This window comes from Alnus glutinosa, chromosome 8, assembly GCF_958979055.1.
Source record: "Alnus glutinosa chromosome 8, dhAlnGlut1.1, whole genome shotgun sequence".
NCBI lineage: Eukaryota > Viridiplantae > Streptophyta > Magnoliopsida > Fagales > Betulaceae > Alnus > Alnus glutinosa.
In genome coordinates, this window is record NC_084893.1 from 26325094 (window position 1) to 26346048 (window position 20955).

General features: G+C 34.4%; 2 protein-coding genes across 2 annotated transcripts; both read right to left on the bottom strand.

Moving 5' to 3' along the window:
- Positions 1–5050: 5050 nt before the first annotated feature.
- On the bottom strand, positions 5051–6043 carry LOC133875243 (protein NDR1-like). Its single transcript, XM_062313293.1, has one exon. It carries the CDS (start codon positions 5874–5876, stop codon positions 5241–5243), a length of 636 nt encoding a protein of 211 aa, XP_062169277.1. The 5' UTR covers positions 5877–6043; the 3' UTR covers positions 5051–5240.
- Positions 6044–15092: 9049 nt separating this feature from the next.
- LOC133876469 (protein NDR1-like) lies at positions 15093–16093 on the bottom strand. The gene has a single exon (XM_062314752.1). The coding sequence runs from the start codon at positions 15929–15931 to the stop codon at positions 15299–15301; it is 633 nt and encodes a 210-aa protein (XP_062170736.1). The 5' UTR covers positions 15932–16093; the 3' UTR covers positions 15093–15298.
- Positions 16094–20955: the final 4862 nt, after the last annotated feature.

Below are 20955 nucleotides of genomic sequence, written 5' to 3' on the forward strand. Positions count from 1 at the left end.
GAGAGAGCATGAGTCCATGTGTAGTTTTTGCTCTCTTAGTTCCAAAGAATGATGGATCGTGGCGCATGTGTGTTGATAGCAGAGCCATCAATCGAATCACGGTGAAGTATAGATTCTCGATTCCCCATTTAGACGACATGCTAGATCAGTTAGCAGGTTCTAAGTTTTTTTCCAAAATTGACCTTACAAGTGGGTATCACCAGATTGGAATCAAGCTTGAAGATGAGTGGAAAATGGTATTCAAACGCATCATAGGTTGTACAAGTGGATTGTCATGCCTTTTGGGCTATCCAACGCACCTAGCATGTTCATGCGATTCATGCATCAGGTTTTGTGACCTTACATGGGAAAGTTCGTTGTTGTATACTTTGACAATATCCTCATCTATAGCCCCTCACATGAGACACACCTAGAACATCTCAGAGAAGTTTTTGAAACACTACAAAAGGAGTGTTTATATGTCAATCGGAAGAAGTCTTCCTTTCTTACTACCAGTGTTACTTTTCTTGGTTTTGTTGTATCTATTAATGGTATTCATGCAGATAAGTCTAAGGTAACGGCAATTCTAAAGTCCAACACCCAAGAGTATACTTGATGTTCGGACTTTCCACGGATTGGCGTCATTCTACCGACGGTTCATCTGAAATTTTAGTGCATTGATTGCACCAATCACAGAGTGCTTAAAAGTCGAACTTTCTAATGGACTGAAGAAGCCAATACAAGTTTTCAATTGGTGAACTTGAAGATGAGAAGCACCTATTCTCACTCTTCCAAACTTCAAGAAGATTTTCGAAGTCAACAGTGATGCATCTGGTGTTAGTATTGGCGGTGTCCTAAGCCAAGAGGGGCGTCCGATCGTCTTTTTCAGTGAAAAGTTGTCAGGGTCAAAGAAGAACTATTACACCTATGATTTAGAGTTCTACGCCATTGTACAGTCTTTGAAGCACATGCGTCACCACTTGGTGCAAAAGGAGTTCATCATTATCACTGATCATGAGGCCCTCAAGTATATCAATGGCCAGCAGAAGCTCAAATGCAGACATGCCAAATGGGTTACCTACCTTCAGGAATTCACTTTTTCCTTGCGGCACCAATCTAGGACCTTGGATAAAGTTGTTGATGCCTTGAGTAGGCGGGTTGCACTTATTAATACTATGCATACCAAAGTTGTGGGTTTTGACACTTTCTAAGAGTTGTATATGGCAGATCCTTCATTCAGGAAGATATTTGCTGAGGTGTTTATAAGTAAGCGCAGTGATTATGCTATTCTTAATGGTTACCTGTTCTGTGGTTTTCAACTACGCATTCCAGATAGTCCATTAAGGGAACAGATAATATGAGAGTTGCATGGAGAAGGTCACTTTGGGAGAGACAAAACTTTGGCTTTGGTCTCATCAGACTATTATTGGTCCAAGTTAACTAGTGATGTGGCACATTACATGGAACAATGTTTTATTTGCCAGAGGTCCAAGGGAGTCCTCACAAATGCTGGTCTATACACCCCATAACCTGTGCCTGATGGCCCAAGGATCGACGTTAGCATGGATTTTGTTTTGGGGTTACCTTGCACACAGAGGATCATGGATTCTATCTTTGTAGTGGTGGATCTATTTTCCAAGATGGCCCATGTTGTAGCTTGCCGAAAGACGATGGATGCCACCCGAATTGCTCACCTATATTTTTGGGAGATTGTTTGCATGCATAGGGTTCCAAGATCTATTACATTAGACCGAGATACAAAATTCATGAGCCATTTTTGGAAGAGCTTGTTGGAAAGGATGGGGACCAAGCTTAATTTCAATAGTGGTGGATCTATTTTCCAAGATGGCCCATGTTGTAGCTTGCCGAAAGACGATGGATGCCACCCGAATTGCTTACCTATATTTTTGGGAGATTGTTCGCATGCATAGAGTTCCAAGATCTATTACATTAGACCGAGATACAAAATTCATGAGCCATTTTTGGAAGAGCTTGTTGGAAAGGATGGGGACCAAGCTTAATTTCAATAGTGCCTACCATCCCCAAACAGATGGTCAGACTAAGGCGGTGAATCGGAGATTGGGAAATCTTTTGAGAAGTTTAGCGGGAAATAAGCCAAAGCAGTGGAATTTGGCTTTATCATAGGTAGAGTTTGCTTACAACGGGTCCAAGAACAGAATGACTAAGCTGAGCCTTTTTGAGATTGTGTATGGGCAAAATCCATCAGGAGTGCTTGACATGGCACCCATTCCCCATATTGGTAGATTGAGTATTAAGGCTGATGAAATGGCAGACTATCTCTGAGGAGTTCATGACCAGGTCAAGAAAGCGATAAAAGATAGCAATGCCACGTACAAAACACACTCTCACAGCCATAGACGAAAGGTAACTTTTGAGGTTAGTGATTTTGATTTGGGCTGTACTCACACGTGATTCCTTCCCCGTCGGTGAGTATAACAAGCTGCGAGAGATGAAGATTAGGCCTTGTGAGATTCTGCAAATAAATGATAATGCATACCGACTACGTCTTCCAAGTCATTTAAAGACCTCTAATGTGTTCAACCTAAAGCACTTGACTCCATGTTTTGTTGATGCTAACTGATGAGTGTCAAATATTGTATATTTGAGCTCCCTTAATTTGCTTTTGTTAAACCTTTAGCTTTGTTATTTTCTGATGTTTTTGGCTAGTTTTGGTGTTTTAGTGTTTTGCAAGTCATTGAGAGAAAATAACGGTTTTTATGTGGAATTGCAATAGAAAGCAGAAAAACAAGTGAAATTATGGATTGTTTGGGATCACAGGTCCCAAACATGCAGAATCTTGTTATCAGAGTCTATATATGAAGAAATCTTGACGACGTAATAAATTATCCATTGCTATTTTTGGTTTCACCGTACGTGTGAAAAGGATGCAAGAAAACGTGCGGCGCAATATGAGTTTAAGGAAAGACAGTATGTTTGCGGGCGCTACATATAGAAAAGGAAAGAGTACTGACATGACCTGGTAGCATGCGTTTATTTGGGAAGAGCAACAGCACCGAGTTTTCTTCAAAGCCGTGTGTCAGCAGCCATGCGATCCTTCCCAAAACAAATGAGATTATTTCCATGCACAAAGGAGCAGCACCGACTTGTTATATTCTCTTGAGTACGTGTAACATGAAGGTGGGAGGCACTGCAGAGATATATTTTCTTCTCCTATCGAGAGTTCTTTCCATAACTGGCACTGAACATACACGGAATTTCTTTCCAAAAGAGCAGCACTGAAGCCCTAGGCTAGCAACTATATATATATATACATACATTCTGTTGTAAATACACGACGTGTGGAGGCAAGTCAGATTATTTTCTAGTTAGAGCTGTAGCCGCTAGCCGTTCGTGATTTTCTTCGTGTTCCTTCTTTCTTTTGTAAGTCACTCTTAGTTTTATGTTTTCAATTAAAGTTAGTATGTTGAATTTAGTCATGAGATGCTAAATCTTCAATTAAAGTTGAAGATGAAACCTCGCCATTGATTACAGTCACATTCTTGTTATTTTATTTATATAATTCTGATGTTTATCAAAATATTGTTCAAGTCCAATTCAATTAATTGATTTATTTCTTTTGATTGAATGTTGTGATGATTATTTGTTAAAAGTTGGATATTCAATGTGTTTCAACCGACAGAGACATCGAATCATTTAATTTGAAAGAGGATATCCATTGTGATTTGTTTATCAAACAAATACAGTGGATGATTTGATTTCAATTGGATATTCGTTGTGATTTGTTATTGAGTTGGATTCAATGAATGATTTAATATGTATTTTTATGGAACCTTGAACAATGAATAAGGCTTATTTGTTTATCGGGTGTATGAGTAAAATACAAGGAGGTAGTGTTTGATTTGGCGAGGTGGATTCTGAAAACCTTATTGCTTTTTATCAATTGTTCTTAATCAATTTTTATTTTGTATATTATTTTGCATGTTAAAACCCCAAAAATTTGGAACTAGATTAAAATAGAATTAGTTTAAATAAAAATTAATTTTTGCGACACAATTCCCTGTGAATTCGACCTTGCACTTACACACACACACACACACACACACCATATTACATACGATTCATATTACATACGATTCGTGCGCTTACGAGTACTTTAAAACTCACAACACTGACAGAGACGACTTGAAGGAAGAGTTCTTTCCAACCTAGGGAGACTGATGTAGGAGAAGATTGACTTTAGGGAGAATTTATTTTATGCATGTGTTTTAGTTTTCATTTTCAAATAAGGATTGGGTTTTTCCTTTTCCATTAGGATTATGTATTTCTTTTCCAATTAAGATTTCTTCTCCATTTTCTTGTTAAATTAAGAGGTACCTAGCCTATATAAAGGCATCAAGTCTTTGTTATTTTTTCAATCAAGTTTTGAAGTATCATTTAAATTTTAAGTCTTTAATAGTTATTTCTCTGTTTGTTTATTTGAGGCAATTATGGGTTATCTCTTCCCTATTTATTATTTTTTCTCTTCATGAATTTCATTTTTTTACTTTTAATTCATAATTTCTACTGTTATCGTACACTATCAAAATAATGTTAGTTTTGTCCCACCTCATGAACTTAGGCAACCGTGTTATGTGATTGGGAAGAGACATTAGGAGTGTTGCATATGATGTATTGGTCTGTCTCAGAAGACCAAATCGGTCATCTGAATTTAGTGATCACATGGGGAGGATTCTACTTGCATTTTATTCCAATTTTCATCTTAAATGGATTACGTTCAGGTTTGATATTAAGAAACAATATTGTAGATACTGTAATTCCGTTCTGGGTCTGATGAACTTAGTAACTTTTTTCTTTTTCTTTTTTTTTTTTTAAAAAAAAAAAAAAAAAAAATCTATTTTTGGGTAAGAAAAACTCAAGAACTACAAAACAGAGTTTTGTGCTGTACCTCTAAGCCACATTCGGTTTACGTACAGCCTAGTTTTTTCAACCGTTGAAATTTAATTTTTACTTTTTTTTTTCGTAGTAAAATGAAAAAATTACAACACATCTACAACAATTATGATTAAAAAAGTAAATTTCTACGGAATAATTTTGCAAAGATACACGCATTTGTTCATACTTCATATAAACATGTTGTATCGGCTGCCCAGAAGAAAAGAAAAAAGGTTGTAGCCGCTCTTACAAACAACAACATTTTCTTCCTACGTTAAGCAATACAAACAATTTCGTGAAATTAGGGGAAAACAATCAACATTCAGAAGCCTTGAAATCATGAAAAGTCAACGAAAATTAAGCAAAACCAATACCATCAAACCAACCAAAACCCCCAACTGCGCACGATAGCAGTACGGATTCTCCGGTGCGCCGGACTTGAGCCTGATACCTTTCTTGTTGACTTTAGTACCCTGGTCGTTGACTTCCACGTTTGCCGCTACCACAAACTGGCGCCTCTTGGTCTTCCACTTCCAGAAAATGTTCTTGAACCTCACCGCCGTGGCCAAATCCACCCGGAAAATCGCCGGCCCATTTGGAAAACCCGACCGGGAAACCAGTGTGGTATTGACCTGCACATCCCCTCCCTTCTTGGCCTTTTTTTGGTGCCCCTGGTAGAACCCAGGAATGGTATGGCTCCCAATCAGATGCGACAGTGATCTATTGGGATTGTCATGAAAGGTGAGGTTAAGAGCATCATAGTAAATCCCCTTGTCCTTGTTGCCGTTGTCCAGCCTGAGCAGAAAGTAGAGGGTACTGTTTGTTGGGGTATTTAAGGTTTTGTTGAGAGCAGGGAGGTAAAAGTATTGGATCGAACATTTGGGTTTGTCAGCTCGCAGAGTTAGCCACACGACCAGCGACAGGACACCTATACTTATCATCAATCTCAGACAGCACTTGCAACAGCCAGTGGACTCAGCCATGTTTCGTCAGTGACAAAATGATTTCTTCCCCGGCGAACCCCTTTCTCCGGTTTGGCCCCGGAAGCCTCAGCTTCAAAGAAAGTGACGACGAACCGAAGCTAGCTTCGAAGAATGTGATGACGAAGGTGAGGAAGTAGGAGGGGTAATCGTAGCCTGAGAATTATTGTTCTGCCTTTTACTTTTTATAAAGGCATCGTCGCTGTCGGACGCGTTCTATCTTATTTTGTTTTTTGCGAGCAGATGTATAGTTAATTACATCTCTTTTTAAAAAAATAAATATTTAAATAATTAAGACAATTTTAAATTAACCATTAAATATTTAACATCTAATAAAAAAGACTTACATATTCAAGAATTATTATAAATTAATCATTATATACGCAGGACCAAACAAAATAACCTACAAGGGTAGTTTGGTAAAGTCCAAGAAAAGTAGTGTTCTCGTTTAGTTGTGAGATTTTTTAAGGCTGTAATTGAGCTGAATATTTATGTTTAAGCTCTATTTATATAATTTTATTTTAAATATGAGTCAAATTTAAATGTATTATCAAACTAAATAATTTATTCAATCTTAACTCATTTATTATTCAAAACAACCCTGGGCGCACATGATCCAAATAGACAAATAGTGACAACCTAGGAAGAGATATTCTAAAGTCTACCTATCAATCCCTATTGGATTAAGCTACACGTACAAGCTAGAGCAGACAGGGATGTGGCTGTCTTGATCATGAATGGCATTAGTGATCGATTTAGAAGGAAATGATACAATTTAGAACTGATTGGAAGATTTTTGATGTAGCGGAAGCAAAGATGAATGAAAAGCGAAATTTCATGAAGTTTAGAAATAATTTAAAAAAAAAAAATAGAAATTTTATTATTCCAAGAGCAGAAAACTTCTGTACAACAATTCTGTTCGGATAACAAAGGTCAAAACTTTTAAAAAGGCAAGAAAAATTTTCAAAGATGGAAAAATCACAAAAAATGTAAAATTAAGAACTGCGTTTCCGAGAGGTCCAAGTGCAGTTCCGTTAGAACAAAAGTTGTTGGAGAATTATCATTCCCCAAACCCAAGTGGGCCAATGGTCAAGCTGTACCCGGTCGAATCCCTCCATCGGGAGACAGACCAAGCGAACATTCGCATTTGGATGCATGCGCTGCTAATGTAGAAAGTGAACCGACTATCGAGATGGGAACGTATTGCCGACCACAGAGGCAATTGGGATCTCGGTAGAAGTGAATGGTTGTACCGAGGATGCCACCGAGACTCGCTGTACAAAATACACCTACCCTGACAGGTATGGAGGGTTCAATGGTTAAGGTCTTCAGCATTTATTAATCTGGACACTTAGTGGAGTCAAATCAGGTCAAAAACCTCATTAGATGTCAATACTGCATACTTAATCTCTGCGCACCATACCGGGTGTCTAAGTACCATGTCATGTCACTGTTCACATTGTACTGGATCACTGTTCATCTTATACCGTGATGGTCAATAATCCTAGAAAATTAGGGACCTCCATACACACCAACCAATCCAATGAGCAGTCTTCCTGGAAATTCTCTACTAACTTAAGCATCGAAGGAAGTTTCATTGGCCAACCCCCGATGATCCTTGGCTGTCTTGCAGGTTCTTGTATCCAAGCCACCGAAAGCCAATTAGGAACTGACACGTCACCAGACCGGAAACTGTCTCAACAAAGGTCATCATGCTTTTGAAATTCAAGCTCTTAAGAAGTTCAATCGCAATGCCGATCGCACTGCGTTCGAACGACGAAGAAGCATTGTGTTTTTCAAGATACCACTGAGAGACTCAGTTGCAAGCCCGATTGAAGACAGTTTGAACGGAATTGTTTCACAAGGAGGCACAAAGATGTCCAGTCAGCAACTGCGATCAAACCCCGTTCGAACACTGCCACAAGAAAAATGTGAAAACCTAACACGCTATTGAACGCATCACTAGCCCATTTGAACGCCTCTACCTCAGATAGTGTATTTTCTAAAAAGACTTTCACCTAAAGCCTTTGTTTTTCTAAGGTTTATGTAAGCATCATAAGCCTCGATTTTCACAAGACCCCAGGGCCATTATTCTGTGCTCTTCGAGAGAACAACATTTTCAAACCTTTCATAGACTTTGTTAAACCATACAAAATCAAACCTTCACTTTCAGAATTCTGGGTTGCAAAGGAAGCTTGGTAGAAGATTGATCGACCAGTGTTTTTGAGCTACTACAATGCGGTAAGAAACAAATTACGAGTTGTTTGTTGGGTACAATTTAAGCTTACTTCAAAGGTTTTGTAAGTATAACTGATTGTTAGTTTAATCTTCTATAATTGATAAGTTTCATGGGGTTTCACTACTTCTATAATAATTTTATTTTTGAAGAGTTCTTCAAAATGTTCCTACTTCATCACCAAAATTGTTGTTTTTGATATATTTACAGCTTTATTTAATTTTGATGAACGTGTGTGGTTGCAATATTTTTATTTTGGTGGTAATTGTTGGAAAATATCTATTCACCCCCTCTCCGTATTGTTTGGGGCTATTGGGCGATTTCACATATTATCCATAATTATTATTTTATTATTTGAAATTAAAAATACTTCATTTTAACTTTTTGCCTCATGCCTCAATTTTCATTGAATTGCCCGTGTGCGTACCTCCATACAATAAAATGTATAGAGATGTGATATGTTGCTACCCCATGATACAACTATTAACTTTTTCTCTTTTTTTTTTCTTCTTTTTCATTAAACAAAAAATCACAAAACCGTGTAAATGGATTAGGGTATCGTTTTTTTTTTTTAAAAAAAAAAAAATCAATAATTATATTAATAGTTGTGTCTTTATGTAACAAAATATCATTTCTCAAATATATACTTTCTAAAACCAGTTTTAGAGGAAGATGCGCGTGAAATACGTGTCTGGTCAAACTGCCAATTTCAATCCCTTTCAACCTTTGTTCCCCTGTTTTGCTTAGAGAAAATAATAATAAAAATGCCAATTTCAAGCGGGTATTTTAGAGCTTTCATGAATATTTTAGTCGTGTTTTCAGTTTTTTTTTTTTAAAAAAAAAAACTATAAGTTATTTTATAAAACATTTGATATTCAAATGGTGCTTAATTATAACTTATCATATCATTGTCTTGCCATGCGCATAAGTTGGCTCATGTCCATGATTGATTGATTTATCTATTTTATAGCTCTTAATTGAACTTTATTAACATGGTGTGTTGTGACTAGATCTATGGTTGTGGCCCTTGTAGGGGGTTTATTAACATATGTTGCATCTCATGTGTTTGTCTTTTTGTCATGATCTTAGTAGTTAAAGGTTTTTTTTTTTTGTTTTATGGATACTTATGCTCTGTTTGTTTCGACGTAAAATGATTTCGGTATTTTTCGGTGTTTGGTAGGGGCGAAAATAATAGTCAACCGGGAAATGATTTCTGTTTGACCAAAAATGCTTAGTAAATTTCGGAAAATAATTTACGCTTTTTAAAAGCTTAAATCATTTTCCGAAGACGCCAGACGCATTTGATCCCTATTAAACGACACAGTCGACCTTTACTTCAAGCAGTCGACCATCACCAAAATCTTGCCAGTACCGAAATTCGACAGCATCAGGTCAATGTCGCCGGAATTCGGCGACGGAATCCGGCCATCTTTGCCGGAATCCGATCAGCCCAGATTCCAGCCGACTGGCCGGACCTGTTCAGAACATCCCGGTCAGAACGGCTGGATTCCAGCATTTCTGGCAGATTCCGGCCAGTATGCCGGAGTTCGGCCGTTCTGTGCCAGAATTCGACCACTTTCGCCGGAAATCCGGCCAACCCAAATTCCGACGAAATTGTTTAGATTTCGGCCTTTATCTTGGATTCTGGCTATAGTAGCTGGAATGGCTGAATCCCGTAAAAGTGGCCAGAATCCTGTCGGTGACAGAATCTCGTCTTCGGTAATTTTTATATTATTTTATATTAATATTTATATGTTTTGAATAAAAATTGATTTTTATAGGTTAATATGATTGAATAAAAATATTAAAAATATTTGTGATTTTCCTTACGCGCCAAACACCGAAAAATGCTTTCGGCGAAAAATATTTTCTAGAAAAATGACTTCCCTGAAATTATTTTACGACGGAAACCATTTTACGTCGAAACAAACGAAGCATTAATGTACATGTAGAATTACTCCTACTTAAGCCCTTAACTTTTAGTATCATAGCAGGTGACCTATATGTTGAATTAAAAAATATATTGATATTATATATAGACTTATGCTTTGTTTGTTTCGGCGTAAAATGTTTTCTGAAAAATGTTTTCGGCATTTTTCAGTGTTTGGTGGGGGTGAAAAAAAAAAATGGTTAACGGAAATCATTTCCAGTTTGATCGTAAAAGTCTCTTTAATTTTTGAAAAATGATTTACGATTTTAAAACTGTAAATCATTTTTTGGATTTAAACTCTTCATTCTTACACATACATTTATGGGAATCTGTTACCGTTGTACTGGTTGGATTCCGGCAACGGTCACCAGAATCTGACAACCGTCGCTCGAAAATTGGCCAGAATCTTACCAGTACGGACGGATTTCGGCCAAACTAGGCTAGATTCCGACCGGAATTTGGTTTGTCGGGTTTTCGTTTTACGCTGTTGGTGATTTTTTCATACAAACCAAACGCCAGAAAATATTTTTATGAAAGAAAAATGATTTTTGTTGAAAATATTTTAAAATGAAAAACATTTTACGTCGAAACAAATTAAACGGAGCATTAATAACGTTAAGTCATTGATTACCTATAGATAAATCAAACCAACAAAAGAGATCGAAAGAACAACTAATCTGGTGAAATGTTAGAATCTCAAGAGTTTAAGTGCATGCTTAACAAATCATTATTCAACCATCTTAAGACTTTTTGATCATCGATTACGTCCTCTAAGTTTTGTGTAGGATAATGTCTGGACTTTATTCATTGTTGGATGGATAACGTTCAAGTTTGATAATAATATCATTGCATATTCTAATTAGAAAAAACTTTTATTTATTTATTTATTTAAGTCTTTTTCAAATAAACTTAGTAACTTTTTATTATTATCTTTTATTGGTAAGAAAATCCAAAGAAGTATGAGGCCGCCGCTAAATTTCGATCTGGCTTCATTTCTATCTCACCTTTTTCTCGTCCTGGCTAGGCTTGGTAATTTTGACACGACCCGCGAATTCGACACGAACACGACACGAATATATAGGGTTTGAGTTTATGCTATAACCCGTTTATGACACGTTTATGACCCATTAATGACACGTTTATGACCCACCAACTTGTTTATGACACGTTTATGACCCACCAACTTGTTTATGACACGTTTATGACCTGTTTATGACCCATCGACCCGTTTATAACACATTTATGACGCGATAATTACATATTTTTTACTAAATTAGCTAAATGGGTTGACACGCTAATCCGATGGGTTAACACGCCAACCAAATGAGTTGACACGACAACCCAAATTGCCAAGCCTAGTCCTGGCCTCTTCTCTCATCTGTAGTGGAAAAAATCCAAGACGCGTTTTGCGTGGGACCAATTTTCTTCCTCCACCAACCAGTCAAAGGCTCAAAGTGGACTCACGTCAATGATACTAGTCGTCGTAGTCCAAATTTTTAATTTTCCATGGTTATATATATATAAAAAAGGCCAAGTTTTACTTAATTAAAGAGGGTGAATTAATTAATAACACTGTAGGCTGCTCGACACAAGGGGTCTACATCCTACTTTTTTAAGCTATCTAAATTTATAATGAAATTCGAGTCGAAAAAAGTGATATATTTTTTGGAAATTCGGATAGCTTCATCATAGTGGATCCACAACCCTAAGGATAAATGCTCTAAAGGTTCATAAGGTATGCCTCATTATTTTCATTTTTATTTTTATTTTTTATTTTTTATCAAATCGCTAGATAAGGTTTAAATTTTATCAATTTATTCTACAAAGTTAGAAATGTTATTAAATAAATTATCTCATTCACATTTTCGTTAAATTTCTAATGGTGCTGTAACATCATATCCAATCAGAAGGCAATCTGTGTCCCCTTTAATTTATATATATAAAGAATAATTTTATTATTATTTTTTTTTAAAAAAAAAAAAAAAACTTGTAGTTGGTTCGTCCACCCTTTATTTATTTTTTTTATTTACATTTATAATTTATAATTTTCCTTTTCCTTTTATTTTTATTGATTTTTTTTTTTTTAGTTAAGGGTCCGTTTGGGTTTGCGATTTCAAAAAATGTGATTTAAAGTAACGATTTTAAAATGTGCAATTTGAAAAAGTGATTTTTAAAAACGCAGTTAAGCGTTTGGCAAAATCGCTATTTAGCTTTTAAAATAGCAAATTAGCCTTTAACATTTCGCGTTTTTTAAAAAGCACCATCTTACCTACGATTTGAAAAATCAGATTTTCTGCGTTTTCAAATCGCAATTTTTAAAAACGCAGCTTTCAAATTATTTAGTTCTGTGATTTAGTTTAAAATCGCATTTATTGTCTACGAAATCGCAATCCTAAACGCACCCTAAATGTTACTCATCACATTCTGATTGGATATGACGTGGGGGAAGGTGGACAAAATGATCAATTTGATTACAGCTCTAACCTTAGAGAGTAAATTAATATTGGAATAGATCTTTTACTATCATTCTCATTGACTCACACATGTGGTCCAACGAAATGGGAGGCTGCAAGTAGGGGTGTAAATGAGCCGAGCTCGAGCGAGCCAGAACCGAGCTCGAGCTCATTCATCACGAGCCCGAGCCGATCTCGAGCTCATTCATCACGAGCTCGAATCGAGTTCGAGCGGTAACAATTAAGCTCAAGTCGGCTAAATGAGCTTGATCAAGCCGAGCTCGAGCTTATGATGAGTTCTAAAAATTAAGTTCGGTTCGGCTGAGTTTGTTGTAAGTCATATAGTTTATTTAACACACAAAAAAAGGGGTGAGCTCATTTAAAAATTAATATTACATTATATATATAACATATAAACAATATATATTTATATTTTATGTTAAATCAACTATATAACTTACAATAAAAAATAAATAAATAAATGATGTAATGATTGTTTAATATCTAATGCTAATACTTATAACATATAATAAAATGATTAAATGTCATATGACACAATGTTATATTATTATATGATTATATAGTCCTATAATTCTATTATATTACATGAATAATATGATTAAGTATTTGGATTGTCATTATATTTTATATATGACTAACAATTAAGTATTGATATTATTCATTTTTACTATTTTTTATACATATAACCAATTAATTTACACTGACCAATGACCACTGTTATTTGTTATTTAATTTATGCTTACATTAGTATATTGTTTATTAATATACTATATTATAAAAATAAGTTCTATATTAACAAATTAATATAATAAATATATACGAGTCGAGCCTTAATAAGCGAGTCGATCCTTATATGAGCGGGTTCATGAACTTTAACCGAATCGAGCCGAGTTTATACGAGTTTGTGTCGTTTAATAATCGATCCTATTTTTGTGTTCACGAGCGGCTCATTTAATAATCATTTCGAGCACGAGTCGAGTTTAAATCGAGTCGATCCCGAATAAGCTCGCAAGTGGCTTAGCTTGTTTACACCCCTAGCTGCGAGAATTGATTTGCTGAAATGGAGGCCCACCTCAAAGCCTTGCACAAGGCCCAAAACACAGCTTACTTTGAGCACACGTTCAGATAGATCATATTTGAAAAGCATCGTATAATGGAAATTATAGAAAAATAACCCATAATGGGTGGCATAATTAATGACTATTGCCTTATGAAGGCACACAACATAAATCCTATTTAGCCTATATAAGGTCAATAGGAGACTATAACAGGTAGATTAGGTATGTTCTCATGTCCTAATATCTATCTATTTCCTTATTCTTACATTTATACACTTGTTGATTTAAGCATCGGAGGTGGTGCCACCATCCCCATCTCCCTTGGCGGCGCACCATTCTGACCTTTAATTTCCTTGGAGGGATCTCTAATTGAGGGCTAAGCGCGGATACTAACTGTCCACTTTTCAAAATTAACAAATATAATTTAAACTAAACGATTTGGATAAATTTGATACATCAAAGACTTCTAGAGTATTTTTTCCTATCTTTTAATAATCGAAACAATAATGAACCAAATATGTAGATTCCCTCTTATTGAGACAACCATCTGCCACGATCTCAACTGTTCAATTTGCAAAACATACCATCCCTAATTATTTTTTTTTTTTTTCCTGTGCAGATAATCTCAAATTAATTATCAAATGAATGAAGGTGGTCGGAAATTTCCGACCAAGCTATTGACATTTTATCCCAGATTATGCACAAAGTCATCAGCTTTAATAGGTAGATAACTACCATATTGAATAATTTAATTAGACAAAGGAGGGGTTGGTGGGTGAGCTAGATTAGGGTTTAGGCATTCTAAAAGTAGCGCAAAATGAATGAACAATTTGCTCAGAAAAAAATGCATCATGACCAAGTCACACAATCTTCAGTTTTTGACCATTCTTAACAAAAAGCATCTTTTTACACGTCCAAAAGAAAAAGAATAAAAAAATACCAAATTTCCACAGAATATTTTTGTGAATATATACACCTTTCTAATTGTTCATATAAACATGTTGTACCCACTAGTAAAAGTAATTATTTTTTATATTTTTAAGAGTGTTTTGTAATTATATTATTTGTTAATACTTTTATATTAACAATGCAAGTAAACTTTAAGAAACGAAAAATTTATGTGAAGATATACCTTTGTTCATATAAATAAGAGATATGTTATATGTATATCTCTTTTTTAAATTAATTATTGAATCTGTAGAATTCATATGTAGATTCTTGTAAATCCGACGTACAGATTTAATGATTAATTTAAGAAAAAAAAAATGTACAAGAATCATAAACAATATACATTTAACAATAAACAATATGCATTTTACATTTTCAAGGACAACTTTCTAATTCTGCATTTTGAATTTATTAAAAACTTTACAAAGTAAAGTGAGAGTCTATATAGTATTTATTACGACAAATACTAAAATGGGATTATAATAATCGTGTGATATTTATTATATTTATAAATTAATGTAATAAATCAGCGTAATACATACAAAATCATACTATTAAAATTTAGTGGTCACGTGACATAATATTAATTTTTATAAATTTGTAAAAAAAATTACAATAACAATTAATTTATAAAAATTCTTCCTAAAAGTTCCCACAAACGACAACATTTTTTTCGTACATAAAGTAGTACAAACAATTTCCGTAAAATTGAAAATAATAATAATAATAATAATAATTCAACCTTCAAATGCCTCGAAATCATGAAAAGTCAAAGAAAATTAAAGCAAAACCAAGACCATCAATCCAACCAAAAGTCCCATCTGCGCGCAACAGCCTCCATGCTCCGGTGCGCCGGACTTGAGCCTGATCCCTTTTTTCTTGCTGAAGTTACCAACGCCATGGTCATTGACTCCCACACTTGCCCCTAACATCAACCTGTGCCTCTTGGTCTTCCAAAACATGATCCTGAACCTCACCGCGGTCGCCATATCCACCCGGAAAACCGCCGACCCATTTGGAAAAGCCGCCAGGGTAGCCATTGTTCGATTGATCTCCACGGGCACTATCCTCTTGGCCTTTTTGTTCTGCCCCTGTCGGAACGCAGGAATGGTATGGTTCCCCATCAGGTGCGACAGTGACCTATTGGGATTGTCGGAGAAAGTGAGGTTGATGGCATCATAGTAAATCCCCTTGTCCTTGTTGCCGTTGTCCAGCTTCAGCTCAATGATGAGGGTGTTGTTTGTTGTTCGGTTGTTAAAGGTTTTGTTGAGGGCAGGGAGATAAAAGTACTTGATCGTAATCTTGGGATTGTCAGCACGTAGACTTAGCCACATGAAGAGGGATGTGAGGCCGAGAGTAATTATGAAGCTGAAACAGCACCGGCAACACCCGCCGGACTCGCTATCGGCCATGTCTGTAATCGTCGGTGAAAAAACTGATTTTCTGTTTTTTTGGTGAACTCCCTTATACTCTGTTTTTTGCTGGGAGAAACTTTGAGGAAAGTGCGATGAAGAAAGTGAGGAAACGGGAGGGCATCGACCGAGTGAGAGGGGGCTTTTGGGGGTGTGATATCGTTACACGGAAGGGTGTGTTGGGTGATGTTTTAGGGCCAATGACATGCTGGGTAGGTAGACTTGTGCCTGTGATTTTAGCTTTGCTCTTTGATATTCAATAAGGCTTTTTGTAAAATTACTTGACCGTGTGAAGTCATCCTGGAGTCAACTGGACGCGGCTTTGATGGAAGAAAAAGAAAAGACTCGGTAAAGGGACAAACCCTACGATGTTTACAGTTTGGTTAAATCTAATATTTTCCTAAATTTTGACAAAATTTTAGATTTTTTATTGTCGTATTACTCAATCTTATAATTTAAGTATTGTTATCCGATGCCAAAACAACATAGTTTTGATGATTTTTTTTTTTTTTTTTTTAAAAAAAATATAAATATTAAAGCAATAAAAGAAAATTAATCACTATTTTCTCTATTTGCCTTCTACTATTCTTTCTCTTTTCTGGGTTTTTTAATTGATGGAACCATATGGGGTCTTAATCCTCTTCCCAATTTTCACCAACCCTCTTCTCCTTCACGATTGACCAGATCAACTCAATTGCTTGCCCTCTCCAAGCTGTTCTAGGTGGCCTTATTGTCTTTGAGGGTTTATTTTTGTGATGTAAAAGTTGGTTCAAGACAAAAAAAATATTTGACTTATATGAAAGTTGTCTAGCAAAGGCTTATTCAAGGTAAGTGCTCGTATGTTAGAGATCATCTTTTTATTCTTTTTTTATCCTTATAAAGTTGATGTAACTTTTAAAATTACTATTCGATCAAAGTCAATAGTAATTTTAAAAGCCACATCAATTTTGGGAGAATAAAATAGTTCATGTCAATAGTGTATTGACATGTTACGTTGTTGATATATCAATTTTGACACATATTTATGAACTTTTATGGATATACTTTTCGTTAAACACGTGTTATGTGATAAATTGCTTCATTTTTTTATTTTTTTTTTAAGTTGTATTTATCATATTTTTAGTTCAGCCCCACAATAATAACTTTTTGGCTCCTCTGCTGCCCGAGTTAGATTAGGATCCTTTAAAATTATTTGTTTAAATTTGAGAGAATTCATACAGATGATTGTAAGAGACCACTTATGAGACCCACCTGACCGGATAAATGATTGGGTAACTCAATTTTTATTCGGTCAAGTAAGTTTTATAAGTGGTCTCTTACAATAATTTGTCCGAATTCTCTCAAATTTTAACAAATAATTGTATTGCACTTGATTTTGAACAAACATTTATGTCTGGTTGCCTGGAAAGGGCAGGAAAATTCAGACAAACTTGTCTCATTTGAGTCTGTACGTGTTCTGATGTTATAAATCATGTCAGTTGTTCAATAAATTTCACCGCATTTTGGAATTTGAATCTCTCCCCAATTTGCCCATTTCTTTAAATTGAAATTATGCTCCCAAAATTGAGGAGTTGATCTGAATCTTCCACAAAATTTGGGTGCTTTCCTCCGTAGCCCTTTCAATTTAGAAGTCCAGATATGGCCTAAGGGGTGGCTCAGTTTCTCTTCTTTTTTTTTCATTTTTTTTTTTTTTTCATTTATTAGCGATATTTTCATCATGGGAGATATTGACAAATTTTTAGTAGTTTCGGAAAGATAATGTTACACTTAAAAGTTTACGAAACATTGTCAATTGGGTAGTAGTTTAAGGGTGTATAAACTATACAAAAAAAAATAAAAAAAAAATAAAATTACAATTGGTAAAGTTTATGTAGCTTTTAAAATTATCGTTAGATTAAAATTCAACAGTGATCCATCTAAAATTCAATCGTAATTTTAAAAGGTACATCAACTTTGGAGAATAAAAAGACGTTCCCTACCATTATTTCCTCTATATATATAAGGATGTTAGAATATTTAGAAATAATACAACATGTAGAGAATATGGAAAGAGCACGTAATAATATAAGACATGATACATATATATCTTTTGTACATCTCATTTATATATTTTTTTAAATCAACCATTGAATATGTAGGACTCACAAATTTAATATTAATTTAAAAATAAATGTAAAAAGATCATTTCTCATAATAATAATAATAATAATGTTGTTCCAAAATTAAAGATTAGATCAATGTCCTTCAAACTTAAAAAAAAGAAAAGAAAAGAAAAGAAAGAAAGAAAGAAGTTTATATTGTAAGCCAGGAGGCCGAGTGCAAGAACAAAGGGCTTGAAGAAGATTAAAATATATATATATATATATATTTGAAAAGGTTAGCCTAGGCTTATTATGTGGCCTAAAAAAAAGACATCTTTATTGCTGACGATGGGCTTAGCTCGAGTTGTGTAATGCCCAATATTCTCGTAGTGGGCTGACCTTTGATTTTTGCGCAGTCCTGATAAAAAGAAGCCCACTTCTTTTTGGATTTGTAAAATATAACACTGAGACCCATCAATATTTGCTTTAGGCCCCCTAAACAATAATATATCGAATATTCAAGTTGGGCTTGGCTATGTTCTGTATCTCCACCTACAGCTCTTTTGGTTAATTTTAACATCTACTTTTAAACTACATGCAGAAAAATATCATAAATGCTAATATAGAAAAATATTATTTAATTTCCTTATGTTTTCTATTTTTTATGCATGCATGATTGTTAGGCCGGCGGGAAGTGATGGTGACATGGCAACTGTGACTACCCTGTTAAAGTATTGATTAATTAAGCTTTTGTGACAAATGATGATTTAACAGATCTAACAATTAACCGAGTGCAAAGTTATGACCTTTTGAAGTTTTAGAATATTTTATGCGAAACAAGAGGCCGTATCGGGAAAGGGCTCTATTTAATTTTGAGACCCTGTTATTATTTCAACTTTTGTTATCTTTTGTTAAAATATTTTTTAAATCCGTCATTTGATCTGTAGGATCCACATGTGAATTTTACAAATACAACCCGAAAAAAAAAAATATATATATATATGGATGGAGTCGTATGTACCAGGAGAAAGAAAGGAAGAAAAAAATAACATTTTTCTTTAATTTTAAAGAGTCTAAAGATCTTGTCCCTCAAACGTCATTAAGCCCATCATATATAGGTGTTATGAGTGATTTAAAGAAAAATATGGGATAGATTGCCCTAGCTAGGAATCATAGGATTTTGAAAAAAATATGAGACGACTATCCAAAAAAGAAAAAGAAGAAGAGACAGAAGCCATATTTGTTTTTGCTTTTCTTTCCACATTTGTTTTGAAAAAAAGAAAAAGAAAAAAAAAGAAGCCGTATTGTTTTTTTGCTTTTCTCTCCACATTTGTTTTGAAAAAAAGAAAAAGAAGAAAACAAATTAAATAAAAGAAGAGACATAAGTCGTATTTTTTCTTGCTTTTCTTTCCACAATTGTTTTAAAAAAAGAAAAAGAAAAAAGAAGAAAACAAAATAGAAGAGGTCGAGATCGAGTTAAGATGGATATATATATATACATATAAGCCATATATTTTGTTTTTGCTTTCCTTTCCTTTCCTTTCCTTTGCTTTCCTTTCCACATTTGTTTTCGTGATTTCATCGTACAAGCATGTTTATGGTCTCGATCTGTCAAACTAAAGGCTGTCTTGAGACGTAGTCGGCAGCCTGATGACAAAAAAACAAACAATAAATAGTAAGAAAAGCGTGGCTGAGAAGTGAGGAGGGCAAACGACAAAATAATATTAGTAAGAAAATTAGTGGCCGAGAAGTGACGACTATGGCATCTTATCATATCATTGAGCAAAACATTGAAGCTGAGGAAGCCAACATAATCTATTCAATGATGTCCACGTGATCTGATGTCCCAAAAGAAGAGCATTTACAAAAGACCAACGGTCATCAGCAATTCAGTTGTCGTTTTTTGCTTCTACCTTGTCCCCCGCCCATTCGTCTTTTTTCAACTTTTCCAAACCTTTCAACTTTTCTTTTGGTTTTTAGCAGATCGATTTTACAACAACACGATCGACTATCTATATATATATATATATATATATATATATATATATATATTAGTTCATAATATATAAACCAAATTTTAATATCATTAATTATTTCCCAGAAGTTTGCATGCAGTGTTATATAGCTAGGTTGCTGCAAGCAATTGCAGTATGGATCCCAGCATTTTCTAGCTATCTGCTATATATATATAATTAATTAGTCTTTAGCATAGAATTAGCTGTTCCTTAATTTACTTGGATAAAAGTTATTATTTTCTGCTTAATTATATAAATGAACCCCGACTATTTTAATGGCAAGTCCTTAATTTTATAGTATAAACAGTTTGAAGCAGTGGCGGAACTAGAATTTTTGTTCAGAAGGGTCAAGAATTTTTTTTAAATTGTGTTTGTGAAAAATTATGTTTAATTTGTTGACAATGCCCATTTTGTAGATATGTTCTTTGAATTTGATTTATATCATTATGATGATAATCATAAGCTTTTTTTCTTAAACAAGGAACTACTGACAAATTTACTGAATTTACATCAATACGTGCTCCTTTAGAATTTGATTGGAGTTCAATATAATCATTGCTCTCCATAATATTAGGTAACTACAATTATGTATTTTATACAATTAAAATATGAAACAAAAATTATATATATTCATAAATAATTAAATAAAAACAATTATAAAAAAGAAAAGAAAAAAAAAGGAGCAATCTAAATATAAAAAATATTAATTTAAAAGAATTATTCAAATACAAAAAATTAATCACTACAAAAGTTTATTACATACCTAATTGCTGAAACTTTTTAAGAAGAAATTGTGCCTTATGAGTTTTATTGAACCATTCAATTTTATAGTGCCTTATAACTTTGCAAATGAAACTATCAGTCTATCAGAGTTTGGAAGAAGACAAAAAACAATATGAGAGTTTAGACGTGTCTTGTTAATATTGGC

Excerpts from the sequence above, each read along its gene's own strand:
- LOC133875243 (XM_062313293.1), bottom strand. The coding sequence starts at position 5,876 with ATGGCTGAGTCCACTGGCTGTTGCAAGTGCTGTCTGAGATTGATGATA.
- LOC133876469 (XM_062314752.1), bottom strand. The coding sequence starts at position 15,931 with ATGGCCGATAGCGAGTCCGGCGGGTGTTGCCGGTGCTGTTTCAGCTTC.